At 52.2% G+C, this 27,445-nt stretch overlaps 2 protein-coding genes across 6 annotated transcripts in view; one reads left to right on the top strand and one right to left on the bottom strand.

The window, feature by feature from the left end:
- LOC116272718 (heme transporter HRG1) lies at positions 1-22,588 on the bottom strand. Of its 2 annotated transcripts, XM_031661484.1 has the most exons (4): positions 22,483-22,588; positions 21,990-22,165; positions 2,452-2,619; positions 1-1,523 (listed from the first exon to the last, which is right to left on the bottom strand). In XM_031661484.1, the coding sequence occupies exons 2-4, from the start codon at positions 22,078-22,080 to the stop codon at positions 1,387-1,389; spliced, it is 396 nt and encodes a 131-aa protein (XP_031517344.1). In that variant the 5' UTR covers positions 22,081-22,165; positions 22,483-22,588; the 3' UTR covers positions 1-1,386. The 2 variants fall into 2 exon arrangements, with proteins under 2 accessions (XP_031517344.1, XP_031517343.1); XM_031661483.1 differs by lacking the exons at positions 21,990-22,165; positions 22,483-22,588 and adding an exon at positions 8,166-8,437.
- Positions 22,512-27,445, top strand: part of LOC101025773 (rap guanine nucleotide exchange factor 3) — a 22,399-nt gene continuing 17,465 nt past the window's right edge. For 2 of the 4 annotated variants that reach the window (XR_004181324.1, XM_031661479.1), the window contains exons 1-2: positions 22,863-23,035; positions 23,508-23,720. Coding sequence is in view for 2 of the 4 variants with exons in the window: in XM_031661479.1 (XP_031517339.1) it covers positions 23,030-23,035; positions 23,508-23,720 (219 nt within the window). In the remaining 2 variants the exon portion in view is untranslated. Of the gene's footprint in view, positions 23,036-23,398; positions 23,721-27,445 lie in introns of those variants that run through there. The other 2 variants (XM_003906264.5, XM_031661480.1) reach the window with 2 other exon arrangements.

Here is a 27,445-nt window from a genome sequence, read left to right on the forward strand (position 1 = left end):
GCTGATACAAATGGCCGCTGTATTTTTGCTAAAGTGACAGTGACACAGATAAGGCAAAGAGCTGAGGGGCAGGACACATCAGGTGGGAAGGGGGAGACCGTGCAAAATGGCAGTCTAACATAAAATCATCCTTGTAACAACAGCCCCTTCCCTCCCAAGTTAGGTGAGCCCTTGGGCCAGTGTATGGGCAGGAAAGCAGATTTGTGTCCTTCAGAAGGGAAATGTAAAAAGGTGAAAGCTCTAGTTGAAGGGCAGTGAGGGGCTGGAGTGGGAGAGAAGGTCTCTCCTGGCCGGTGGTCTGGGTGCAGTAAGGGCACTCTGAGAAGGCAGAGTGGAAACGCAGGGCTAGAAGGGCATGGGAACACGTTTGGGGGCTCCTTCCAGCCTCTGCCATGTTGCCCCCTTCCCCAAAGCCCTTCCAGGGGCGAGAGCACATTCCCCATGACCCTGAGTCTGGCCTCATTTGGAAGTCCTCTGGGATATATGGATGCCTGTGTGTGTGGGTGAGATGGGTGAGGGGCCATGGCTATCTGGCTGTAGCACACTCATGGGAGACCAGCTCTGGGAACAACAGGATGGGGTGCTGGGATGGGGGCTTAAGAGGTCTCTGCTAGATATTCCTGAACTGACCTCCCCAGGTGCCCATCCCGGCCTTGGGAAGAGAGTGCCTAGGGCAGCAGGGAATGAAAGCCCTTGCCTGCAGCATAGGTCCAGGCCTCATGGCCCTACCCCTTAACCTCTTGACTTTGTTGCCCTGGCCTTACATACAAAGATTCCTCACTGCGTGCTAAGAAAACAGATCCAGGCCGGGCACAGTGGCTCACGCCTGTAATACCAGCACTTTGGAAGGCTGAGACGGGTGAAATCACCTGAGGTCAGGAGTTCAAGACCAGCCTGGCTAACATGGCAAAACCCCGTCTCTACTAAAAACACAAAAATTTGCCAGGCATAGTGGCAGATGCCTGTAATCCCAGCTACTTGGGAGGCCGAGGCAGGAGAATTGCTTGAACCCGGGAGGTGGAGGTTGCAGTGAGCTGAGATTGTGCCACTACACTCCAGCCTGGGTGATAAGAGTAAGACTCCATCTCAAAAAAAAAAAAAAAAAGAAGAAGAAGAAAAGAAAACAGATCCATTTGAAGAGGTCTAAAGCTGCCCTCTGGACAGGCTGATGAGGAGCAACATGGCAGGATCCCCTGTCTACCACACCCAGGTCTCCCCTAAAGGGGAGGGGCGGGACAGCTTCCTGGGAGACCACACTTGTCCTGCTGTGTATTTTCTGCCACAGTTCTGGGGTTCCCAGGGGGTGGGAGTAGCCTCTCCCAACGTCTCAGAGGCTGAGTCCAGGTCCTAAGGACCCCCCCGGGGTACAGAGACCTCACCCCCGGGTCAGAAATCACTGAGGATGCTGATGTCGGCAAAATCAGCCCGGTAGCGGTGGGCATAGAGGCTGAGCAGGAAGGCCCACTTGAAGGAAATGAAGCTCCAGACACTGGAGAGGTAGTAGCTGGTGGGGTCTGTGAGGCCTGCAGGGAGAGAAAAACCCACAGTGACTTGAGCACGCCCTGCCCTCAGCCTCTGCACTGGCCACAAGGCCAGGGCCACCCTCCCCACTCAACATCCCTGCAACCTCCCGGCAGCTGAACCAACCCTTCAGAAAGAGATTGTGATGGAGGTTTTAGAGCCATGGTCCCCAACCTTTTTGGCACCAGGGACTGGTTTTGTGGAAGACAATTATTCCACAAAAAAACTGGGGGAAACGGTTTTGGGATGAAACTGTTCCACCTCAGATCGTCAGGCATTAGATCATCAGGGGCACGCAACCTAGATCCCTCGCATGTGCCTCACAACAGGGTTTGTGCTCCTAATGCCCACCCCTGACCTGACAGGAGGCGGAGCTCAGGCGGTAAGGCTTCCTTGCCCTTCACCTGCTATGCGGCCTGGTTCCTAACAGGCCACGGGCCACTACTGTTCCACGGCCTAGGGGCTGGGGACCGTTTTAGAACATTCCAGGGTTTTCAGGCAGAAGGCCGTGGGGATTAGGGAAGGGCAGGGCTGGCCAATCACAGGTCTGTATCATCCACTCTGCTTCCGTGACAAACCTGCTTTAGTTAGCATCAGACTCCAGGAAGACGGGCCTCTGGTTACTTCCAGCCACAGCCACCAGAGGGCGCGCCCATCCCAGAGCTGGGCAGAGACTAATGGGTCCCAATATCATGGGTGCTTGTATGGGCTATGCACTGCTCAAGACTTCACATCAGTTTCACTGACTCCACCCAACTTGGGAGGTGGGGACTTGTTTTCTCCACTTGAACATAACAAAACCCGTGCCCAGGGAGGTTAAGTGATCCACCCAGTCTCTCTGGAGGTAACCTGTGGAACCAGGATGGGAACGCTGCTAAAATCCCCCCTGCTGTCCCTCCCATGCCCTCTTTCCCTGGGACCCGCCCTCACTCTGATGCCGGGTGATGGCCAGCACGAGGAAGGTGCAGAAGGCAGCGATGGAGACAGCCGAGAAGAGGACACCCACGAAGAAGAAGCCGCGCAGCCCCTTGAGCCAGGTCCTCCAGTAATCTTGCATGTACATAATGTGAGTCACCAGGACCCACAATGCCAGCACCCCTGCAGGAGAGACACATCAGGGCCCATCCCCAGGGTGCTCCAGGGCCTTGTAGATCCACTAGGCCATGCCTATTTGCGTAAGAATACCAAGAATATGGTCTTGTCACTCACTCCCTCATAGAATGGAGTTTTCCTTTTCAGGGGCTGTGATATCAGAAGCAGGTAAGAGACTGAGCTGCCTGCTAGTAAGCCCAACATTAGAGAAACCTGCAGAAATACAAAACCCTACTATTCTCTCTCATTTTTTTTTTGTTTGTTTTGGAAAACATGACTCTCTCACAAAAATGTTATGTTAATTCATGTTATTTTTAGTATTACTTTAAAATGCTAAAAAATGTTCCGTTTTAACTTCTAATATAGTATATATCAATAGATAAAACTCACATACATAAAATTTGCATGGAGTTTCACTACTTTTCAAGAGTATAAAAGGATCCTGAAAACCAGAAAATCTGCGCCTCAGCAGCCCAGCCTGCTTTCTGGGAACTTGTCACTGTCTACCCTGAGGGCCACAGAGCAGGGAAGCCATGCTCCTGCCCCATGCTCCTTCTCCACCCAGCCCTCAGAGGCCACAGTCTCAAAGTCACAGGGCCTGCAGGGCTCTTCCCAAACTGCCTGAGTTGGTTTTGCAGGATGAGGAGGTCCAGCCATGAAGACTCCAGGGTCACGCAGCCCCTGAGTGGCCTTATTGTTCTTAGCCAGACCTCATGCCACTCCCTCCATTTTGCGGCAAAGGGCAGGCCATCACCACCTGTACCCCCCACCCCGTCCCAGCTTTTCCTGGGCCTGGTCTCTGCGCCTGGGTGGACACTTCCCCCAGGATGCCAGCTGCCACCCAGCCAATACAATACAATACAATACAAAACAAGCCTCTGTGCCAGGCAGTGACTGCTGGTGCAGCCCAAAGAGTGGAACAAACATCAACTCCATTGGCAAGGGTCCGGGCAGGGCGGTGGATCCCGGCAAGGGACAAATGAGGAAAGAGGCAGAGCCAGCTGCAGGCTCTCAGCTGGTTGGACTGCAAGGTGTGGGCCACTCAGGCCACTGCATCCTAGGAGTCAGGAGGCCTTTCCAAAAGGCAGCTGCATACATGCCACTCAGAGTAGTTACCAAATGTGCACAGGAAGGATAAGCATCTGGTTGGGGAAAGTGGTTATCTCTGGCAATGCAGACAAGGAAGGGAAGTTGATGGGGCGGTTCGGGTGGGGAAGTGCTTTGAGGGAATCTATGCTATTTTATCTATGCTATTTTCTTAGGCTGGGTGATGAATAAAAGGGTGTTTGTTAAATTGTCTATCCTTTTTTATGTGCCTAAAATATTTCACAGTTTTTTTAAGGGGGAAAAAGGCAGGGGGAAGCTAGTCACCATGGAGCTATGCTCTGGTTACCAGCTCAGAGGCTGTCCCAGTTCGGCTGTCCCCAGGCAGTCCAGTGAAGAACAAAAATCCATGAGACTCCAAGCCAAGAAATCGGGAGCCTGGCACTGCTGTGTCCCAAAGCCTTGGTGTTTCCACATCTAAAAATGGGTGGGCCCAGGGGTCCTGGCAGTTTGGGTAACTGGGCCCAGGGTTCTACCCTAGTGAGGGCGAAGGCCTACCAAGCCTACAGCTTCCCTTAGTCCCTGCCACTGTTTGACCCCTCGAACACTCTCCCAGCCCTGCCCCTGCCCACCTCCACTCTTCCTCAGGGGGTGGGGGCCTAGAATGTGGGTCCCCCTCCCACTGAGATCAGGGTGGGCCAGGACAAGCATCTGTTCCTCCCTACCTATTCTGGATGTTGGAGCGGGCCAGAGGTGGACAGGACAATCATCTCACAGCTTCCTCTTACCTCCTACAAGATTTGGATTTTATACCAGCCACCTTTCCCAGAAGTCCCTCCCACTCCTCACATGTGTCCCATGTTTTCATTGGAGGGAGCTGTTTGGTTTCTTAAAGGGCTCTAGGCACAAGGCTTGTTGTCACTGAGCACACTCAAGGAACAGTCTGATGGGCACCTGTCTGGAACAGGTCCCCTCGCCTTCTGTCTCCTCATATCACAAGGGGTTGGGGAAGTTGAGCTCTAAGATCCTTTCCCACTCAAAGATTCTAGAAGCCAGCTTGGGAGAAAAATAAGGTCAGAACAATTCCTCTGTGACTCAGCAGTTTCTGGGTTAGGAAATGCTGAAATAGGGGCCCGTGAAGATGCCATCTCTTAGTCCACTGATCACGATCCAGTGGTTCCCCAAAACTCCCACCCCCATGTACACGCATGTACCAAAGAGGGCTGACAGCAGGAGGGAGAGGAAGACAGCCATTTGCGGTGTTTCAGGGCCTGTTCTTTGTTAATAAGCAGGCATGGTTTAACCACCTCTCACCTTCCCTCAACCCTGCTCCAGGCCCTACACAGAGGCCTCCCCTCCAGATAAACACACACCAAGTTTGGAGGCAGGCCTGCTGCCCACGCCCTGGCTCCTACCACCCTCCTGGGAAGGGAGCTCTCCACCAGCCCTACCCAAGCGGGTCACTGAAGGAGGTGGAGCCCCTCACTGGTCCCCTCCCACGCATCAGGCAGGAGGCAATGTACCTCCCTAATACCCTTCCTTAGCACACTTGGGGACTCTAGGAAGCCTGGTTTGTAAAACTCGGGGTGGAACGGACAGGTTACCAACCCCAACTAGCTGCAAGCCCACACCAGACCACACCATTGCTCCATCCTACCTGTTTCAAGGAGCAGAGCCCCTGCTTGGCCTCTGGGCGCACAGGCAATAAGCTAAGGGCAAGGAAGGCATAGGGTAGGGCGGTGAAAGTATCCCCAGTGGCTGGGCTGGAGGTGACGAGACAGGAGACACCTGGGGGATCCCACAGGGTAAACGCAGACAAGAAGGACACTGGGCCTAGGTCAGGCCCCTCTACTCCTTCCTAGGAGGAAGACAGTCCTGGAGCTCCAGGGCTCTTGCTCACAGCTCACGTGGGAAAAACCTAGAGCTGTTTAGACTCCAGGAGCACCTTTTCTTTTTCCTCTTTCCTTGGTCTACTAAACCCAGAGCAAGAGTCTGTGTTTTCCCCTAGGGCTCCCACAGCAAAGCCAGACCAGGTAGATCCAACCCACACCTGCCCGCCTCCCCAGGAAAAACAGCCTTGCTTCTGCCACTGCCTTTCTCCAAAGCCACTTCTTTGAAGGTGCCCATCAGGATGGGAGAGGGTGTCCCCACCCGTGAACACTCTGCCCACCAGATCCAGGAGCTCCGTGACTCTGCTCCAGAAACCGGCACACCCAATCAGTCCTTGCCTGATCCAACACGGGAGAAGGAGCACACTGGGGCTGCCCTTGGGTGACTCAGCAGATTCTGAGCTATAAAATGCTGAGTCAGAAGTAGGGTGCTCACAAGTTAGTAAATCTGCTGACACTTTACCCCCAAAAGAGGAAGAAGGCTGACTGGCCACAGACCCTCTGAGAACCCACTCATGGTGGGGAAGGTCGGAGGCCCAGGCTTGGCAATCCCTCTCGCTGCCACCATCCACCACCACCACTACCAAGCAGTTTTGGCTCTTCCACCGCCACTGTCAAAGATCAGACCATCAGGGAGATGCCAGGACCCTACTCCAGCTGGCTGCTGCCCTGGCACCTCTCTCTGAAGGCAGCTCCACAGCTGGCCTGCCACATAGGCCAAGGGAAGCCTGTGGGGAGGGAGAGAGGGCAGTGTTGGGTCGGAAGAAAATCCCAGGCAACTCCCTAGAGTATAAGAAAGAAGGCCTTTTCCACAGCCCTCTAGGAGGCAGCTGGAGACTCAGGGAGTGGGCAGCACTGCAAGATTTCAGATCTGGAGGGAAGTCAGATGTCTTTCGGGGACATCTCCTCCCACTCCCACTCCTAATAGATGAGGAAACTGTGGCCCAGGATGGGGTCAAACGGCCAGGTAGGGCTCACCTCCACTTGCACCAGGCCAGACTCAACACAACCCGCTGAGATGCCAGGCTGGCCCTCCCTCCTCATCCTTCTCTCGCCTTAGGTCTTAGCAATGCAATCACAGGGCTCTGACGCCGCCTTCCAGAGGGGAAAGCAATAGGCCCAATAGGAAACAAAAAAGTGGCAGGGAGAAGTGAACCTTGAAAAACATGGAGGGTGGCGGGGTGCAGAGGGGAAAGGAACTAGGGCTCTGTAGATAATGCGCAGAGATGGGCCAGATGTCCTCAGGAGCCCACAGGTGGTGAGGCAGCTGGACAGGCAGAGAACACCCTAGCCACGGTACTCACCCCCCCTTCTTGGTGACCCAGTGCTTTGTTGGCATTGTGCAGGGTGGGGCCATGTATGCCCCTCTTCTAAGGCATTAACCCCACCTCATGCTGCGACTCTACCCAGGGATGGCACTCAGCAGGCCCCGTGGCAGTGAGTAAATTAGTTATTTTTAGTTATTCCATTTAGGGTTCTTTTGGCAGAGGATTTTAGTAACGGAATATGATCAGCATATGTAAAAGTATTATCCTTATCCGTATTTTCTTCCCAAAGTCCTTTCCCACACATATTATCTCATATAGCTGTGTAATCCCGAGTAAGCAATTTATTTAACTTCAGGCCTCAGTTTCCTTATCTGTAAAATGGACATCATAATAACGCCTACTTCTTGAGACTAATGTAAGGATTACGTGAAATAACGGAAGCAGGTTGCCTACATAGTGCCTGACACGTAGAAAGCATTTTTTTAAATGTTAGAAAGTAGAGATAACATTTTTCATCTTCATATCAATTCTATGGCACAGAGAGGTTAAACTGCGATCCCAAATGTGCACAGCAAGGAGCACTGGTCAGCCCAGAGCCTCCATCAGCGCACCGATGCTTCCCCTTCCCTCCCAGAAGCACAAAAAGGGCGGCTGGGCTGCAGGATTTGGCAGACCTTGGCTGAGGAGCCACAGCAGACGGGTGGCAAAAAGGCACCAACATGGGTCGAAAAGAATGTCCAGTTTCTATGAGATCCCTAACACGGTCCTCCCGGTGGGTCTCAGCAGAGGGCTCTGTGGAGGATGGGGTACACACTGGAAGGAGGCAGATGGGCTTCCCCAGCCACCCCTAGCCCTCTTCCTTTCCCACTTCTCTCTCTGCCCTCACCCAACACCCAGGGAAGGGGCGCCCGGGGGGCAGGGGATCCCTCAGAACAAGCGTGTGTGTGTGTGTGTGTGTGTGTGTGTGTGTGTGTGTGTGTGTGTGGAGATAGGAGAGGACCAGCGCCGCGGGCGCGCGGAGGGGACACTGTCGTGGGGCAACTGGGCGGAGGGCGACAGGCAGTGTGCCGGGACAGATAACCCAGGCGGCGCGGCAGGTCTGTGCAGCCGGCAGTGGCGGGCCGTCGGCACCCCCAGGTGGCGCCCGGCCGGGCATCGGGTCCCGGAGGCACCCAGGAATGCCCAGGAGCCCGGACCCGCGTGGGGCCTGCCGCCGTCAACCGCCGTTTTCCAGTAAACACTCCACCCGTTCCGCGGGGAAGCGCCGCCCGGGAGGAGCGTCCTGGAGCAGCTGACAGCGCCCGCCCCGCAGCCGCGCACCCGCCCCGCGCCGCCCAGCGTCCCGGGGTACCTGCGAGCCCTCCCATGGCCGCGGTCCCCGGCTGTCGGTAGACCACCGTCCAGACGAGGAAGATGGAGAAGCCGGCCACGGAGCTGATGCCGGAGTAGGCGGCGCGGAGGCCGAGCTGCAGCCGGGACGGGGCCATGGGGCTGCGGCGCCAGGCGGGCCGAGGGCTAGCGCTGCCGAGAGTCACAGGTGCAGGGCCCGAAGCCGCCAGCCGGAGCCGCGGGAGCCGCCAGAGCAGCCGGAGCCCCGCGCTCCGCCCCCGGCCCGCCCCCAGAGCCGCCGGCACAGCGCCCTCCCCGGCCGGAGGCCGCCCGCGCCCGGAACCGCAGACGCCACCGCCGCTTTGCTAAGCCCCGGTGTCGTTTGGGGGATTCCTGCTAAAAAGGCGGATTCCTGGGCCCATCCCCAGACCCGCCGTGTCAGGATAGTTGGACCTTGGAAGGGACCGGAAATATGCCTTTATACAAGCCAGCCGCGGGGATTAAAAATATTTACCTCTGAATAAGAGGCGTATTTTCGTTTAAAATTAAAATTAAAATTTCTTGTTAAAAATTAATATGTAAAATGTACGAAATATTAGAGTACGCTGTGAATAGAATTCCTTCTGCCCGTCCCTCTATCAACCAGGTTCCCCCCTACCATATCGCAGAAGATTCCTCCACACACTAAAGTCTGAGAACCCCTGTGACCAACACCTTCTGACTGCAAACACTCTATCCTCACGTACAGCTCCCCACAAATCCCTACTTTTTAATAAAACAAAAACAAACAAACAAACAAAAACAGAGTCTCACTCTGTTGCCCAAGCTGGAGCACAGTGTCCTTCAACACCTGGATTCAAGCAACGCTCTCACCTCAGCCTTCCAAGCAGCCAGGACTACAGGTGTGTGTCACCACGCCTGGTAATATTTTTTGTTATTTATTTTTTCTAGAGATGGTGTCTCGTTATGTTGCCCAGGCTGGTCCCCAACTCCTGGCCTCAAGCTATCTTCCCACCTCGGCCTCCCAAAGCGCTGGAATTACAGGCTTGAGCCACTGCATCCGACCTCACCTTTCCTTTTATCAGCACAAGCCTCATTCTCCTAAACGCCTCACCCTGACCCTCCGGATCAGACTATTGTAAGGAAGAGACAGATTTGTAGCAGGAGTGCACTGAGCTCCCACGTGAGCCCAGCTTCGGCCAGGAGCTGGAGAGAAAATCCCAGCACAATAACAAGGGCTTTGACAGAGCACTTAGGATCCACATGGGGAGGCCCATCATATACCTGCACAAAACATAACCAAGACCCCTTGCATTATTATTATTATTATTATTTTTGCTGCTGTAACAAATTATCACAAATTTACTGACTTAAAATAACACAAACTTATTTTACGGTTCTGTAGGTCAGGAGTCCAAATAATGGTCTCACTGGGCTAAAATCAAAGGGACATCAGGGCTACCTTGCTTCTGGAGGCTCTAGGGGAAAATCAGTTTCGTTGCCTTTTCCAGGTTCTTTTTTTTTTTTTGATACAGAGTCTTGCTCTGTCACCCAGGCTAGAGTGCAGTGGTGCGATCTCAGCTCACTGTAATCTCCGCCTCCTGGGTTCAGGTGATTCTCCTGCTTTAGCCTCCTGAGAAGTTGGGATTGCACGCTTCCACCATCACACCCAGCTAACTTTTGTATTTTTAGTAAAGATGGGGTTTCACCATGTTGGCCAGACTGCTCTCGAACTCCTGACCTCAGATGATCCGCCCACCTCAGCCTCCCAAAGTGCTGGGATTATAGGCGTGAGCCCACTGTGCCTGGCTGCCTTTTCCAGCTTCTAGAGTGAGGCTACCCACATGCCTTAACTCCCACTTCCTCCTTCTTTTCCCTTCTAACGACCCCTGTGATTAAGGGGATAGTCCAGGATAATCTCCCCATCACAAGATCCTTAACTTCATTACATCAGCAAAATAAATCCCTTTGCTGTGGAAGGTGACATGTCCACAGGTTCTGGGATGAGGACGTGAACATCTTTGAGGGCAATTATCCCACCCACCACATCCCCTCTGGACCATAAACTTCATGAGCAGGGACAGTGCCAGTTTTGTTCACATCAACACCTAAAAGTGTGTCTGGCATATAATGACCCCTTAATAAATGTTTGTTGAATAGGTGAGTGTGAGTGAATGAAGGTAAGAATAAAATAAGAACAAAAGCAATTATACACAAGGAATCTAGACAGGGTGTGCTTAATTGCCAAACAAGGGATGTAAACCAGTGTTAAGCACATTTGCCTCACTCTAGAATAATCTGGGAGCTTATTTAAAAATAAAAAAATAAACCCGCCCTACCCCTGCCTATTAAATTTTGAATCTTGGAGTGTGTATTTTAATGAGAAGTGATGTCAAGGCTGTGAGCTCAGCACCAGCCCTCCTTTAGGAGCCGCTGGTGGAGAGTAAGTGCTCGTCCTGTGGAGGAGGGAGCAAGCCCCGTGGTCCGGAGTGCATTGCCATGGATGGCTTCAGAGCTGGCCAGGATGGATGGTACTCCAGGCAGTAGGAACCACATGTGTGACGGCCCGGAGGGAAGAAATAATGTTGCCGCTTTGGGAAACTGTAAGTCATTTGTGGCTGTTATGTCAAGTTTGAAGGTGGAGTAGCGGGTTTGGAGATTAGAAAGGTTCTGAACATAAAGGACCTTGCATGCTCTGTTAAGAAGGCTGTCCCTCTCCCCTTGGGGCTGGGGGAGAAAACTTACAATTCTGTGTTTTAGAACTATGGCCAGAGTCATAGAGTGAAGGCGAACTGCCTGTGAAACACTAGAAGCAGAGAGATGAGTTGGACAAGTTTCACCCCACAGTGCTTTAATTACCATGTCTTTAAAATGGAGACTGCAGTAATACCTACTTCAAAGTGTTATGAAGAGGAGTGCTTGGAAGAGTGCCTAGCACATGGTAGATACTCAATAAATGTCAGGAAGTGGAATTAGTAGCAGCAGAAGGCTGCCATGGCAAGAGATGATGAGGGGCTTCAGAGTCGGTTCAGGCAGAAGCAGTGAGAATGGAAGAGAAGAAACTGCTTCAAGAGCTATTTCAGCTATCTGAACCTAAAGGTCAGGGGAGAATTCATTAGCTGAGCAGACAGAAGGAGGAGAGCAAAAATATTATGAGTGGACATATTGGGAGCATGAAAGAGCAGTGAGCAAGCTTGCTGTGCTGGAAAGTGAGACTGTGCAAGAAAAGAAAGAGAAATAATTATGCATAAGTAGTACTAGACCAGGTTGTACAAGGCTAAGGCCAGGCTTAAACGTTTTTTAAATTGTGGACGCAATAAAGAGCTATTGCAGAGCATTAGGCTCAGGTGGGGTCAGAGGCCCAGCTTCACCATTTGCTGTGACCCTGGGCAAGTGCCCCTAACTCACAGATGTCCAACCCAATCGACTTTCTGCCTGGAAGAAAATATTCCGTATCTGCACCCTCCACAATGGTGGCCACTAATCACATGTGGCTATGGAATACTTGATATGTGACTAGTGTGATTGAAGAACTGAGTTTTTAATTGTATTTAATTTAAATTAATTTAAATTTAACTTATTTAATTTAAATCAATTAAATTAAATTTAATTAATTTAAGTAGCTGCACATGACTTGTGGCTACTGTGTTAGCACAGCAAGAACCTCTCAGGACTCCTGTTGCTCCATCTGTACACAGGGAATGATGATGATACATCATGGGCTTGTTACAAAGATCGAGATATATTGAGATACTACATTCAAAGTGCTCCACACAGTAATTCAACAAATTATTGCTGCTGCTGTTGAAATTGTTATTGTTATTATTGAACAGGGATTGCATGACATAGGCCAAGTCTTAGGAAGATTAATTAGACTATAATATCCAGTTAGATTTGATGTGGGAAAATTGTAGAGGATAAAGCATTCACAAGGTTATTTCAGTGATAAGGTGTGAGAGAATTAAGATCTTATCCAGTGGAAGACCTTGAGAAAGGGAAAGAACGGAATGATTGTTGAGCCGCAAAGCACATGGCTGTGCACCACTCATACACATCCTCTCAAATCAGCTTCCTTCCAAGGTATTCTCAGAGAGCACACTCCCAGCCCAGCCCAGGACAGACACCACTGTGACCCCTACAAGATGCACAGCCATTCTCCCTGCCTGCGCCAGAAACTACTAGCGCTCCACAACATACACCAACATTTGTGTATCTCTTTCTGGGCACAGGACCTCCCAAATTTGAACTACACTTCCCAGCTTCCTTGCAGTCAAACAGATGCCATGGGATCAAGTTCTGAACAATGGAATGAAGGCAGAAGCAATGTATGCCATTTCTAGGCTGGACTCATTTGAAAATCTCCCATACAACCTGCATTCCCTCTTCCCATTCTGTGATGATTTTAGAGGCCATATGTAGCAATACCACAGAATGGAAAGAACCTAGCCTTGAATGAATGGATGGAGGAGAGCTACCCCTGTCCCCTAGAACCTCACTGGACTACAGAACGTGAGTGAGAAGTGTCAGTGGCTTTGTTATAGCTCAGTTGTTTGTTACAGCTAACCTTATTATCCTAATACATCATCCCTCATTCTACTGAAGGTCATCTAAACAGGTCCTATGTAGATTACCCATCTAAACCATCAATCCCTCTGAAGTCTCTTTTGAACTGGGTCCCACCAATACTAAGACAGATTTCTAACTCCCCATCTGTAGACATCCTGCCTGCTGACATTCCTTTCTCACTCCTCCCAAAAACACACATTCCAGACATATCTTCTCCCACAATGCTAGGTCAAGGATACACCTACTGAGCTATCTTCCAGATGATTGAGTTTATTGGACATGCCAGGGCTTCCTCCTCTCTTCTTAATCCCAATGCAGAGAGACCTCTGATGTCCCTGGGGCATGTCCTTGTTTACTGTGGCTCAGACCCAAACCTGGGTGTTATCTCTGAGTCTTCTCTTTCCTTTGCTCCTACATCAAATTCATTACAAAATACAGTTGGATTTGCCCTGTCCTCCTTCTCCATTCCCTCTGCCACCCTAATCCAGCCACCATCATCACCACCTGCCTACCTGCAGCAGCCTCCTAACTGGTCCTCCTCTGTTCATTCTTCCCCCTCTGATCCTCTCTCCACTCAGCAGCTGGACCAATCTTTAAAAAATAATAACCATGGCCAGGTGCAGTGGCTCACGGCTGTAATCCCAGCACTTTGGGAGGCTGAGGTGGGTGGATCAGCTTGAGGTCAGGAGTTTGAGGTCAGCCTGGTCAACATGGCAAAACCCATCTCTACTAAAAATACAAAAATTAACCAGGCGTGGTGGCACGTGCCTGTAATACCAGCTACTTGGGAGGCTGAAGCAGGAGAATCACTTGAACCTGGAAGGTGGAGATTGCAGTGAGCCAAGATCGCACCACTGAACTCCAGCCTGGGCCACAGAGTGAGACTCTATCTCAATCAATCAATCAATCAATCAAACAACCAGAACATGGTACTCCCCTGCTTCAATCACTCTGATAGCTTCCACAGCTCTTAGAGTAAACTGATCGGGGTCTTGCTGGCTCCAACCAGCCTTACTCACCCTTGCTCATTTTACTTCAGACACATTGGCCCTCTTTCTGTTTCTCAAACGTGCCACACTTGTTCCTGTCCCAGCTTTTTTGTGCTTTGTGCCCGGAAAGCTCTTCTCTGAGTGTTTATAAGATTGATCTCTCATTCAAGTCTCAGCTCAAATGTTACCTCCTCAGAGGATTCCTCGCTCTGTTTTATTTCCTCCACAGCACTTACCACGACAAAAAATTGTATTTATACTTTCCACCCCTACTCCTGCTGTCCCTATTGGAACATAATCTCCAGGAAGGCAGGGTAACTGACTCGTCCTGACTCACCGGGGACTTTTCCAGTTTTACCACAAAAAGTTCCATGTCCCAAAAGACCCCTCAACATAGGGTCAACTATGATAGTTATTCACTTTACACCTGCCTTGATCACTTCTGTATTCCCAGTCGCTAGTATAACGCCAGGCGCCTAGGTAGGAACTCAATAAATATTCATTCAATACATATGAAAAGAAGGGCTCAATGTCCTAAAGAATTCTTTGATCCTGGCTCTAGGGGGCAGCCTTCCCCAACCTTGTGCCTGAACAGACAGCTTTGCAGGTTGGGCTGGTAGCTTGTGTACATAGGTAGTTGAGTTCCACAGGATTCTCCCTAGACCTTATGTGGTCTCCTTGCCGCCCCACAACCCACCCCCCTAGCCCTTGTGGAGTTCACAGCTGAGGACCCTGGCTGTGGCAACCCTAGGCTGTGCCTGACACAGAGGTAAATTCCTTTCCTCTCCCCATTTTACCCCACCCAGGCCCCTGCAGCTTCACCTTCCTCCTGAGGTCAGGCTTGTAGACCACAGAGCAGAAAGGGCTGTCCTAGACAGCAGCAGCGGTGGCTGGCTGCAAGGAGGAGCTGGCCCTATCACCATGCATTCTAGGAGGTTGCAGGGAGGACTCAAATCTAAGGGTCACCTTGGACCCAGAATGCTGCTCCCCAGGGCTAGGGCTGCCTTCTGCCCCTTTAGAAGGGGTTCTCCTCATTTCTCAGGGCTAGAGTGAAACTGCTCAGAGTCTGGTTTCTTGCTGAGACCCCATTTCTTCTGCCTGCCCACTGACAGCCTAGAGGTCTATGCGGAGGGCAGGATGGCAAGTGAGAAGATGTTGAGTGGAAACAGCAGGTCTTTGAACTCAGGAGCTAAGAAAGCATCAGAGGCAGGTGGCCTGGGGGGTCATGGGGAGGGGAGGGGGATCACAGGTGCAGCTGCCTGGGGAGAGCAGCGTGAAGGAGCTGGGGCCCAGGCTTGCCTCCCCGTGCTGTGTTCTCTAGCAATCTCCATCTCTTGACCTGAACCCCCAATCACAAGTACCTGATCTGATTCTCTTTCCCCTTTTACGGAGGGAGCTGTTGCTGGATGGGGAGGGTGGGGTGGATAAAGCCTGCAGTTCACTTCCACAGGGACTTGGGCCTGGGGGCAAATGGGGCTGACTGACTTCCTTGACTCCTTGGAAGCTGCCAGGGGTTGGAGAAGGGCAGGTTGCAGCACTGTGAGGAGTGAGAGAATAATAAGGCTTGAGGGCAGGAGGGGAGAGAATTAGCTCTTCCCTGAGGGAAAAGCCTGGCAGAGGGGTTCATCAACATTTGCCCCTTAGATTTGAGTTTGAGAATTGGCTTTACTGAATGAGAAAGTCACCATGGAGCTTTCATCAGGGCATGTGGGTCCCCCTCTAGTCCAGCTGCATGGGCACTGGGTGAAGTAAAAGACTAGAGATAAGGCTCTCACCTGTGCTTAGTCCAGAGCAGGGACCCCAAAAATGGCACCCTAGAGAGACTTGAGTGGCCACATCTCATGATACTTCTTGGAAGAGGAAGCGTTGGACAAAAGATGGAGTAGGACAGTGGGAAGAATGACAATTGGTCAAGACCTGGGTGGACAGGCCCCAGGAAGGAAAGACAAATCTTGGGAAGCTAAGAGGGAGGTGAGAAAGAGCCATGGCAGGAGGGGGAGAAACTTGTTTACTATTAATGCAAGAAACCTCTCCTGAGGGCCTTCTATGTACAAGGCACTGACCACACAAGGCACGCATTTTTGAGCACAGCAGAGCGGCTCTCACCCTCTGGCAGCTAACATTCTCCTGGAGGAGGCAGCATGCAATACTTATGCAACACTTTGATTTCAGTGTGGTGAGTGCCAGGCATGTGGCAGAGAAATGATGCCCTCCAGGGGGAAGCCTGACACAGACCAGGCCCTGAGGTGGGTGCAGAGCCAGACTCAGGGGCAGTGACAGGTCAGAGGCTGCCACTTTGCCTGGTCCCCAGGGCCTAGCAGGTACCCTCAGCTGAGGTCCCAGGAGGCTGGGCTTGGGAAGAACTGAAGCAGTTGGGGATATTAAGTCAGGATTCGGTCCGGCCCTGCAGTGTGGTTAGGTGGAGCTCACGGACCAGGCTCCCCACTTCCACCAGAGGCAAAGCAGGCAAAGAAGCTAGAGCAGGAGGGGCTGAGGCTGAGGGGTGGGAAGGCAGAGCAGTGGGGCTGCCTCTCTATCCCCCGCAAGGCCTGAGGGGGCCTGTGCCCTCTCTCAGGCAGAACTGCAGACTTTCCCTTACTTCTGTTTCCTTCTCTGGACCCCACTTTTCTGTTCCTCTCTCTGGATCCCACTTTTCTGTTTCTCTCTCCAGACCCTCATCTTTGTATCCTCCCCTAATTTCTTTCTTTCTTTTTTTTCTTTTTTTTTTTTTTTTCCCCGAGACAGAGTCTCGCTCTGTTGCCCAGACTGGAGTGCAGTGGTGCGATCTTGACTCACTGCAACCTCCGCCTCCCGGGTTCAAGTGATTCTCCTGCCTTAGCCTCCCAAGTAGTTTGGACTACAGGCACACACCACCGTGCCCAGCTAATTGTTGTGTTTTTAGTAGAAACGGGGTTTCACCATGTTGGCCAGGATGGTCTCGACCTCGTGATCTGCCTGCCTCAGCCTCCCAAAGTGCTGGGATTACCAGCATGAGCCACCGCACCTGGTCTAATTTCTTACCAAGTTCTCTCTGAAGGCAGGAAACAGGCAGTGGATCTGATGCCAGGAAAACTTTGGCCTATTTGGTTTCCTCTCTGACCCCAGCACTTCCAGAGTGGCATTTGGGGGTGGGATGGCTCTGCTCTGATGCTGGGAAGGGGACCTTGGCCCTAGCCTGCTTTCCTTGTTACCCACATCCTCCCCCCACCCCCAGCCAGTGCTCTGGATCCAGCCTGACTGACCAGGCCTGAGAGACAGAACTGGGCATCTCCTGAGCAGGGGCCAGGGCCCTGCTAGGACCCCTCTTTCAGGCTCCTACAGTTGCCCCTACCAAGACTCTGAAACAAAGGGACAAAGTGGGCACAGGGTTTGAGTCCTGAACAGAGTCTGTGAGCCCAGGATGAGTTGGAAGATGGGATCACTTAAGACAAAGGTTTTGGGAAGGCTGGGAAAGTTGCAAAGAGGGGAGTGGTAGGAGGCAGTGGGTGGTGTGGGTGTTCAGCCTCAGAACAGAATACAGGGGTGAGGAGAAAAGTGACTCTTAGGGAAAGTGGCCACAACTGGAATGGGGCAGCCATTGCAGAACACTGGTCACTCAAGGTCAGATGCAGTGTCTCGTAGGACCCAAACAAGACACACACACACACACACACACACACACACACACACACACACACTCTCTCTCTCTCTCTCTCTCTCTCTCTTTCTCTTTCTCTCTCTCCTCGAGAAGCATAAGTTGGGGGGAGAAAGCAGTTACTCGTTTCTGTACATTCCTACAACAGTAAACTTGCCGGGAGTCAGGCTGCTTCCCTCCCTTCCAGGGGCATCTCCAGCCCTGCCCGTCTTCACCTGCTCTTCTGGTTTCTGCCGCCCTGTCCCTACCCTCCAGCCCAGCATCACCACCACAGGTCTGTTCGACGACTATTTCCTCATCTCCGCCATGCACGGCTAGCTTGAGCACCAGCTAGAGGAATGTACCTCCGGGAGAGTGTGGGGTTCCTGCTTTTGCCTCTGCAATTTCCCTGCAGCTCCCAGCCCTGACTGTGAGCCCCAGCTTGCCCACATTGGCCTCCTAGAGGAGGCAGGAGCCCATCCCTCCTGTCCCTCCTATCACTGTCATAAGTGGCTCATGAGTGACTGGTGACCTGTTAGCCCTAGGAAGGTTTGGCTTGGCGCCCATCAAGGCTCCAGCTCCCTGCCCCTGCCGCTGACCCCAGGAATGGGTAGGGGAGGAGATGGAGGAACTGAACTGGAACAGCCCTTGGGGGATGGAGTCTGGGCAAGAGTTAGAGGGCCTTAAACCATGCAGAGCCAGGAGGTAGAGTCCAGAGGAGGATACCTAGATCTCTGCTCAATCTCTTCCCACTGTTGACCAACCATAGGCAAGGTCGACTCCTAGGGGTGTTGTGGGAGGCTCAGCCACAGGCCAAAGTCCTGGCACAGCCCTTATATCCCCTATGGCTTTATCTCCCAGTTGGCCTCCAAGCTGGTCATTTCCCACAGTCCCATGGGAGGCCTATTAGTGAAATTTTCCTCCAGCCTCCCTCTCTCCATCCCACCAATCACTCTCAAATGTCACAGCTGAGCCTTGTGAACAAAGTTGATAGCACAGGATAGAGGAGAAATGAGTAGGAGACAAGAAGGCAGCAAGGAGGGAGGGAGATGGCATGAAAGGCCTTGAAATTGAACTGGGAAACTAGCTCCTCTCCCTTCCATCCTGCTGAGGCTACAGGCCCATAGCAGGCACCAGCTGACTGCTCACTGTTCCTGTTCATTTCATTTCCACCCATAATCATTAAGCATCAACTTCACGCCAGACACTGTGCTGGGGAGGGAGAGCCAATCAGATTAGTGTGTTAGGGAGATAAAAGATAATTCCAATAGGATCTGGGGCCCTGAAGATTTGGGACAGTGTCTGCTGCTCAGTTTGAGCTCTCCAGTTTACAGCAAAGTTCCCGGCACTTAGAGTAAATGTTGTTGAATGAATTCAAGGTTCCTTGAAGATTCTTGTGGCATTGCATAGTAAGGACTGAGCAAGGCAAGTTTGAGAGTAGCGATCGGGGCAGGAGGTAGCAGTGTACAATGGTGTTTAGGAATATGGACTCTGCAGTTAGACTGCCGGAGTCTGGCTGTATTACGTATTAACTGTGTGACCTTGGGAAAGTTACTTCGTCTCCCTGTGACTCAGTTTCCTCACTCACAAATAGGAATTGTTCTGAGGATAAAAAGATGTATATAAAGTGACAAACAGTATTCTGCACATAGTAAATACCGGAAGAGACCATTATTGGGCTAGAACAGTTGCAGTGGGGATGGGGCATAACAGAGAGATGCAAGAGATGCTTCATTGGTTGAATCAACCTGACTTGGTGTGGGAGGAGGAATGTAGGGTATCAGGCTCCTTGCTTAGGCAGTGGTGGAGTTTGGGAACAGGGAGCTGAGAGAGACAGAGCAGGAGGAGAGGCCTCCTGGGGCAGGAAGGGAATATGAGGTTCCTGTGAAGATCCAGGAAACTATGGGCTCACCTTGTGTAGAGCTCAGCAAAGAGGCCAAAGTGGGGAAAATCAAGCCCAGAGTCAAAGGCTGGTCTGAGAAGCCCCCTTCAACCTCCCACCCTCCTTAGCTATCCATGGGAGCCTCTGCCACCTGCTTGAAGGGAATGGGGGAGGGTTCAAGGACGTCCATGCTCTGGCAGGAGCTCATTGTCCGAGTAGAGTGTATTAAGGGGTCCTGCTGATCAGTTTCCATCATCTGTACTAAGGTGTGGGCAAATGGCTGTGGATATGAGTTTTTCCCCCTTTATAGGAGCTGTCAGTATATTTCAGAGGCAGGACTGCAGAGTGGTAAAGCACACAGGGTAGAAACCACCTGGGCAGAGTCACTCACGGCTCTACCACTTCCTAGTGTGGGACCTTGGGCAAGTCATTTAACCTCTTTGTGTCTCAGGTCCCTCATCTGTAAAATGGGCTAACAATAATAACAACCTCATCTCATAGGGTGGTTGTGACAATTCAATCAGTGGATATATATAAAGTATCAAGAACAAGGCCTGGTGCATGTTGACTATTGTTATTATTATTTATCTGTCTTAACACACCTGCCAGGCATTTAATGACAGTCAGTGGAGGGTGGAGGCGGTACCAGGACATGGCATGATTGTCCCCAAGATGATTCACCATCTTGCTTGGATGCGTTTCTCAGACACATTCCCAGTCCTCTGCCCCTTCTAGGCCTTCACCATGATCAAATATCTGCTGAGCAGTAATTCTACTGGCCGGTCCCCATCCAGGGATTCTGAGAAGGCAAAAACCTGCCCCGTCATCTGCTTTGATGGCAGGCTGGGGGCCTTGCCTGTTAGAGATAGGACAAGCTAGAAATGGGACACATAAAAGATCCACTCCCTATGATCTCCCCAGGCTAGGAGCCAATAGGTAATCGCCCCAGGCCCTCTTCTCAGTCTATCTAGAGAGGGGGAATGAAAAAGAGATGGAAAAAAGAAAGGCAAGAATAGTGTTGAAGGGGAACATAGATGGGAAGTGGGTTTGGGACACTTTCATTTTCACTGATTTGAAAGACTTTCTTCCGATCCTTGGCTCCCTGAGGTTCCCCCACATCTCAACACAAACATATTCGATTTTCCCTTTTTTTTTTCTTTTTTTTTTTGTGATGGAGTCTCGCTCTGTCGCCCAGGCTGGAGTTCAGTGGCGTGATCTCGGCTCACTGCAACCTTCGCCTCCCGGGTTCAAGCAATTCTCCCGCCTCAGCCTCCTGAGTAGCTGGGATTACAGGCGTGCACCACCACGCCTGGCTAATTTTTGTATTTTTAGTAGAGACAGGGTTTCACCATGTTGGTCAGGCTGGTCTTGAACTCCTGACCTCGTCGTGATCCAACCCCCCTCAGCCTCCCAAGGTGTTGGGATCACAGGCGTGAGCCACTGTGCCCGGCCTCAATTTCCCTTTTTTGAGTAGACTCTCCTAGGCAGTCTAGTCTACATTAGAAGAGAAAATAGAATACATACAGAGTATACACAGTACACCATGGGGAGTACGTGGAGACAGACAACCTGGATTCATGCCCGAGCTCCACCATTTACTAGCTGTGTGACTTTGGCAATTTACTTAATATCCCTGAGCCTCAGTTTCCCCATCTGTAATGTGAGGATAACAGCAGTACCTACTTCACAGGATTGTGGCAGGGATTAAACACACGGAAAGCACTGCCCGCACATGATTAGCTTTTGTGGCTCTACTGAAATGTCTACAGGTATACAAGTGTCCTGCCTCACTCCCCAGCATCCTTTCCACCTGCTCAGAGTAAGGGCAGCAAGAATAGGAAATAGGGAACCCCTTTGTGACCCTACTGCCAGTCTCAGGAAGCCTTCCTGCAAGAACTTCTAGGCCAGGGCACTGGCCCCAACAACCCAAAACTCATGACTCCATCCCCCTAACTCTTCCCCATGCATACCTGTGACTCCCAACTTGTCATCCTTTCCTACCAGTTTCCAAGTTGCTCTTCCTTCTTCCAAATTACCAGAACTTGGTTGAATGAATTTGGGTCTGAGGTCAGATTCATTCTCAGGCTTCCCTCCTTCCCCAGAGAGGCATTTAAAACTCTACCAGCGTTTCTTAACGTGTGGACACAGCGGATGACCTGGGGTGTTTGTTCAAAATACAGATTTTCCATTTCATGCCAATAGGATTGAATATGAATTGCTGGGGACGGAGCCTGCATTTTAGTAAGCTTCTGGGAAACATTTTTTATACACATATACATTAAAAATGAAATTTTAATCACAATTAAAATTCCTATCCCCACTTTCAAGAAAATAATCATTGGTGGAGGATGGGGGTTTGGCATTCCAAAATTGGGGGTCTAGGCTTTTTAGAGCTACTTCTTCCCAGTCCTCCCCCAACTTCAAGAAGATAATCATGGTGGAGGATGATGGGAGAACATCCCAAAGTTGGGGGTATAGGCTTTTTAGAGATACTTCTTCCCAGTCTGGGCTGGCTCAACAGCAAAGGGAAAAGGGAAGAGAAGAGGCAAAAAAAAGTCCTAAAAAGCTGGTGGCGGGGCGTTCGCCTCCTTCCAAACCCTCATGATCGTCCTGAGCAATTACCGCACGAGTCGCTGTCTCCGGCCACTGTCTCTCCACCCTCTCAGGAGTGGGGCGAAGAGGCCTGCGCTGGGTCACTTGCACCGTGGTGGAAACTGAGGCCCAGGGAGGCGTGGGGCCTAGGTAGTAAGCCTGCTTAGCAGGGCGCTGGAATTCCTGGTCTCTGCCTCAACCTACCCGGCCACCAGGGAGCGCGCGGTAGGGGGCGTGGTCCTCGAACGCCTTCTGCTCCCCTGGAAGCTCTGCCACAACCCCAATCTCCTTTCATGGCCGCGACTCCGGTCCTAACCGTCCTGGCGAGCGGTCCTTCCTCTCCAGCCTCAGTTTCCTCATCTGCTCCCGGTGTGTGTGTGCTGGGGCAGGGGGCAGTGGGGCGTGGGTCTGGGAACCCAACTGCGGGAGGCAAGGCGGCGGGATTCCCCGCGGGAAAGCCGCCTAGTCCCTCCCCCGGGGGGCTGGAGACCCTGAACTGAAACAGAAGGCAGACGCCCCCGGCCGGGAAGCGGCCCCAGCCCGGATTTCCCTCCCGGGTGGGGCCGCAATGACTCACCCCCTCCCCCCTTTCCCCGGTTTCCTTGTTTGCATTTCTCCTCCCGGCCACGTGGCGGCCAGTGCAGCCACTCACCGCCCGATCCCCGACACCCCGGCCGTTGCGGCCTCCTGCACACACCTCGGGGCGGCTCCTGCCCCCTGGGGATGCTCGGCTCAGGCGGATGTCCACTCTACGTACCCCCGGGTGCGGACTCCAAAGCCTGCCGGTGCCCGCCCCCTTCCCCTACGTTCTCCTCTACCTTAAGGCAGGGCGCCTCCTCCCCGCCCCCTCCGCCAGTCAAGGGGAGGGGAAGGGGGCGGGCAGCGCAGGGGGTGTGACAGCTCCCGCCCGGACCGGAGCCAGCGCAGCCTTGCTTCAGCGCCCGGTGCCAGCTGGCTTCTTCGTCTGGGACGAAGGCGGAGGCTCGGGGCTCCTTGTCGCCGGTGGCTGGGTGGCGTCCCCCCACCAAGCCCCCACCCCTCTACTCACCCAAGAGGAGCCTCTCCACCGAGCCCTGCATCCTGCTGCCCTGGCAGCCGGTCCAGCTAGGCACTGGCCCCGTTCGCTGTACCTGGACTTACGCACCGGCTCCCTCCCGATTCCCTTATCAAAGCTGATGGGGGTCGCTGGGGACCGCCCAGCCTTTTGTTAGAGCCTGCACTGCTGTGCGAGCTTGAAAAGAAACATGAAGGTGGGTAAGGTGGGGTCAGGGTTGAAGAGGAGCAGGAGAGGGTGGGAGAGGAAGCTGACACGGTGGGGAGTTTGGGTGGGAGAGAGAGGGTTGGTCAGGGCTGAGGAGGAGGGGAGAAGGGTTTGAGCAGAAGCTGCATTTCTGGGAGACCCAGTAAATCTACAGCCTCATACTGGGAGGTGGTGGAGATCCCTGCAGGGGCATGGGCAGTGAGATGGGACAGAATTCCAAAGAGGGCTAAAAAGGGCCTGATCTTTTCCAAGAGCCAGCTGGAGACCCCTAAGTGCGCCAGACCGGCAGGCCCCAGTAAAGGTCTTCCTGTTCCTCCCCCCAGCTCCTGGCAGGGCTGCAGCACCTCCGCCTGACCAGTCCAGAGGACTCTAAGGAAGTAGTTCTGCCTGGGGCAGTTGAACTGTGGTCCAGCTGCTCCAGTCCCGTCCCATGGCTGTCCACTTTCCTCCCTGTGTCACAGGTGGGCTGGCCAGGTGAGAGCTGCTGGCAGGTGGGCCTGGCTGTGGAGGATAGCCCAGCTCTGGGAGCACCGCGGGTGGGACCCCTCCCTGACGTGGTGCCGGAGGGGACACTACTCAACATGGTGTTGAGGAAGATGCACCGGCCCCGAAGCTGCTCCTACCAGCTGCTGCTGGAGCACCAGCGTCCGAGCTGCATCCAGGGGCTGCGCTGGGTGAGTCCCTTTCACCTGCCCAGGTGCCAGGGTCAGTACCAGGGCTAGAGGGGGGCCTGGATCGTGGCTCGGCATGCTGCTGGTGGTCCAGCTTGCTCTGGGGGTGTAGAGTGGTACAGCTGCCGTAGACAGTGGGTCAGGAAGCTTGTCTGCAGTATGCGTGGGTGGCTCACACAGCTGCAAAGTGTGTGTCTGTGTGTGTGTTCTGCCCAAATGTCTCTGGGCATAGGGGGAAGGGGAACAGGATTTGTTCTCTGTCACCTCTGTGAGCCAGGCATTGAGTGAAGTGCTTGTGTGTTCTCTCCAGGTGAAGGTGGGAGGTATAGGGGCCAGGTCAAGGGGTTGGAGTGAGGTAAGCTTGGTTACGGTTCTTGGGTACGTCACTGTGGCAGCATTCTCCTTTAGTGAGTTACTGAACTGTGCTAATGCTGTGTTTTGGGCTTGGGGTGAGGTGGTCATGTGGACGCTGCTTGGTACCTGCCTTTGGGGTCTCAGGGAAGGATTCTGAGACATTTGGAGAATCTGAGATGACCGAAGTGCCCTTTGCTAGTGAGAAACATTTCTGGACCTGAAAGAATGAAGGAGAGAGCAGGAAGGGGAAAGAATGGTGGGATTTGGGAGGCAAGATAATGGGTGTACTATCCAAATCGGCAGAGACTAAATAGAGTAGCTTAGCTTGAGATTCAGTTACATCTTTACTGCATGTGTCCACCCAGGTTTCGCTATGTTGTCCAGGCTGGTCTTGAACTCCTAGGCCCAAGCAATCCACCTGCCTTGGCCTCCCAAAGTGCTAGTATTACAGGCGTGACCCACCGCGCTTGGCCAGGAGAATTCATTTCTTTTTTCTTTTTCCTTTCTTTTTTTTTTTTTTTTTTAACTGGAGTCTTCCTCTGTCACCAGGCTGGAGTGCAGTGACGCCATCTCGGCTCACTGCAACCTCCGCCTCCCAGGTTCAAGCGATTCTCCTGCCTCAGCCTCCTGAGTAGCTGGGGCTACAGCTGTGCACCACCATGTCCAGCTAATTTTTGTATTTTTAGTAGAGTTGGGGTTTCACCATATTGGCCAGGATGGTCTCGATCTCTTGACCTTGTGACCCGCCTGCCTCAGCCTCCCAAAGTGCTGGGATTACAGGCATGAGCCATTGCACCTGGCCGAGAGTTCATTTCTTATTGGCAAGTGCTTTCTAGTAGAATAACCACTACCTTCTCCCTCCTTCCCCCTACCTTGCCCAACTGCCATTTACGCTGAGGCTGAGTTGAAAAAACTGAGACCCACCAAGATGAGGGGCTCCTCTTTGCACTCAGAATTGAGAGGAGAGTCCAGGTGTCAGTACTGGTAGAGCTGTTCTCTACTAGGGTCTTCCTTATCATGAATCTGGGTCCTCCCCCGCTACCCCTCCAGCTCTCTTCTCTGGGTCATTGGCTGTACCTATTGCCTGGAGCCAGTGGGCTGGAACCCTCCCTCCCTCTTTCCCTCTTAGGCTATAATTATTTGTGCATTTCCTGTCCCCTTCCCAGCTTGCAGAGGCAAGGTAGGGGGTAGGGAGAAGGTCAGGTGCCAGGACAATGAGGTCACTGGAGGATCCCCTGGGACCTGAAGTCTGGGAGGGAGTGGAGGAGGCCACCAGGCTGTTTCCTGACTCCCCTCAGCCCCCAGAAATGAAGGGCTGGTGTGCGTGGGGAGGCTGGAGAGGTGGGGGTGAAGGTTGCTGGAGTGTAAATGGGGTCAAAGGCACAGAAACAAGGCCCTTCCCTGCCAGGCGGGCGTTGGTGACTAGAGGGAACTTAGATTTTTAGTGTTTAGAGGCAGGCGGCTGCTCCCTCTTCTGATGACCATCTTTGGGGACTGGGGTGGGGAGGTTTCATTCCATCATTCCTGTGTTTGAGAGGCTCTGGGTACCTGTGAAGCTGTACCTCTTACCTCTTGATGATGCCTTTAGCCCAGGGAAGGCTTCCATGAGGGAATGAATGAGTGCCAGCTGTGAGCACGCACACCCACGGTAAAGGGGTGGAGCCTGAGTCCCAGGAAGACAGCACTGCCAGTTATTGATGCCAGACCTCCCTCTTCGAAAGCCAAGGGGAAAACCCATTAACCTCCCAGAGAAGAAGTCTGAAGACAGCTCTTTCCGTTCCTACCTAGACCAGGACAAGAGAAAATGCAGGCGGGTTACAGTAGGAGAGCTTGCAGTTAGATACAGACTAAGATAAGACTTAACAGCTATGGCAAAGGTGACACTGGAATGGAATGGAAGAACATCTTTGGAAAACATGAGGGGGGAGGTGAGACCTTGTCTGATGTCTGGGGGCAGGGGCAAGATCAGTGACCTCTGGTGGGTTCTATGAGCTCAGGGAAGTCTGAGATGATTCTCTTTGTGCGACTGTTTTTGGGGAAGTGACCCTATTTTGTAACTCAGAGAACACACTTTCATCCAATCTGTCCAAATAATAGCAGCAGCTAATAGTTATACAGTACTTATGTGCCAGACATTATTGTAAGAGGTTTACCTTTATCATATCAAATAATTCTCACAACAGCCCTGTGAGATAGGTATTAATGTCATCATCTCCATTTTATAGATGTGAAAACGAAGTCACAGAGAGGTTAAGTGACAGGTTCAGAGTTACACAGCTGCTAAGCGACAAAGCTGGGCTTTGGTCCTAGGCAATCTGGCTGCAGAGTCCAAGCTCATAATCACATAACCACCACGCTGCACTTCTCTCTTGCTACAAATAGTAACACCGACACCTTAAGGCATCACCTAACCCCATGCACCCTTCCCCTGTCCCACCACAAGCAGCTTTAGCCTAACATGTTAGCTATGGCCCAAGGGAACTGGTCTGACAGGTCCCCAGGCTGTCTGGCTCTGTGCCTGTCTCTCCAGCCCGGCTCTGACATTCAGTGACAGAGAGTGAGGGTGGGGCAGGCCACAGTGCTGGTGCCAGGGGAGTTAGCGCCTCCTCTTCCACCCTGAAACCTTTCTGTTCAGGAATGAGAGGAGGGAGTGGGTGAGGACCTTCACCTTGACCCATATCAGCTACTTCTTTCCAACTGAGAACCCTGAAACTGACATGGTATAGGTTTTTTTTTTTTTTTTTTTTTTTGCACTGCGTCCTGATAATAGGGCCCATCATGAAATAATAACATCTGATCAAGTCAACTAACATTTACTAAGTAGTTACTATGATCCAGGCACCATTCCAAGTACTTTATGTTATTAACTTTTTGATCCTCATAACCCTTTGTGATAGGTACTATTCTTATCATCAACCCCAGTTTACAGACGAGGAAACTGAAGCACTGAGAACTTCAGTAATCAGCACGAGCTCACATAACCAGATGGTAATGCAGAAGCTAGGATTTGAACCCAAGCATCTGGCTGTGGAGCCCATACACTTGACCACTGACCTTGAATAGCAGCCCTCTCTCGCCCCCATCCTAGAAGGTTGCCATGCACACAAACATCCTGGGGGCACAGAAAGGGTAGAGTAACAAACCTATCTACCTTTGTCTAACCCAGTGGTTTCCAAACTTACTTGCCCACGGAACTTGCCTGAAGGCAGAATACCTCTACTGTCTGTGTCCATAGCACAAAGCTGAGGAAACATGGGGATAGGCATCATGGGAGACGGACGGTAGGGCGTAATGCTAAGAGCATGGCCTTTGGAATCAGACAGACACAGGTATGAATCCTGGTGCCCTTACTGACCAACAGTTAGGGCAGGTTG

Source organism: Papio anubis, unplaced genomic scaffold (assembly GCF_008728515.1).
Source record: "Papio anubis isolate 15944 unplaced genomic scaffold, Panubis1.0 scaffold173, whole genome shotgun sequence".
NCBI classification, from domain to species: Eukaryota; Metazoa; Chordata; class Mammalia; order Primates; family Cercopithecidae; genus Papio; species Papio anubis.

What these genes read in the sequence shown, in the direction of transcription:
- LOC116272718 (XM_031661483.1), bottom strand. Translation starts at nt 8,301, where the DNA reads ATGGCCCCGTCCCGGCTGCAGCTCGGCCTCCGCGCCGCCTACTCCGGC. An exon ending in GGCCATGGGAGGGCTCGCAG is followed by an intron (nt 2,620 to 8,165) that starts GTACCCCGGGAC and finishes TCTCTCCTGCAG; the next exon opens with GGGTGCTGGCATTGTGGGTC. An exon ending in GGCCATCACCCGGCATCAGA is followed by an intron (nt 1,524 to 2,451) that starts GTGAGGGCGGGT and finishes CTCTCCCTGCAG; the next exon opens with GCCTCACAGACCCCACCAGC.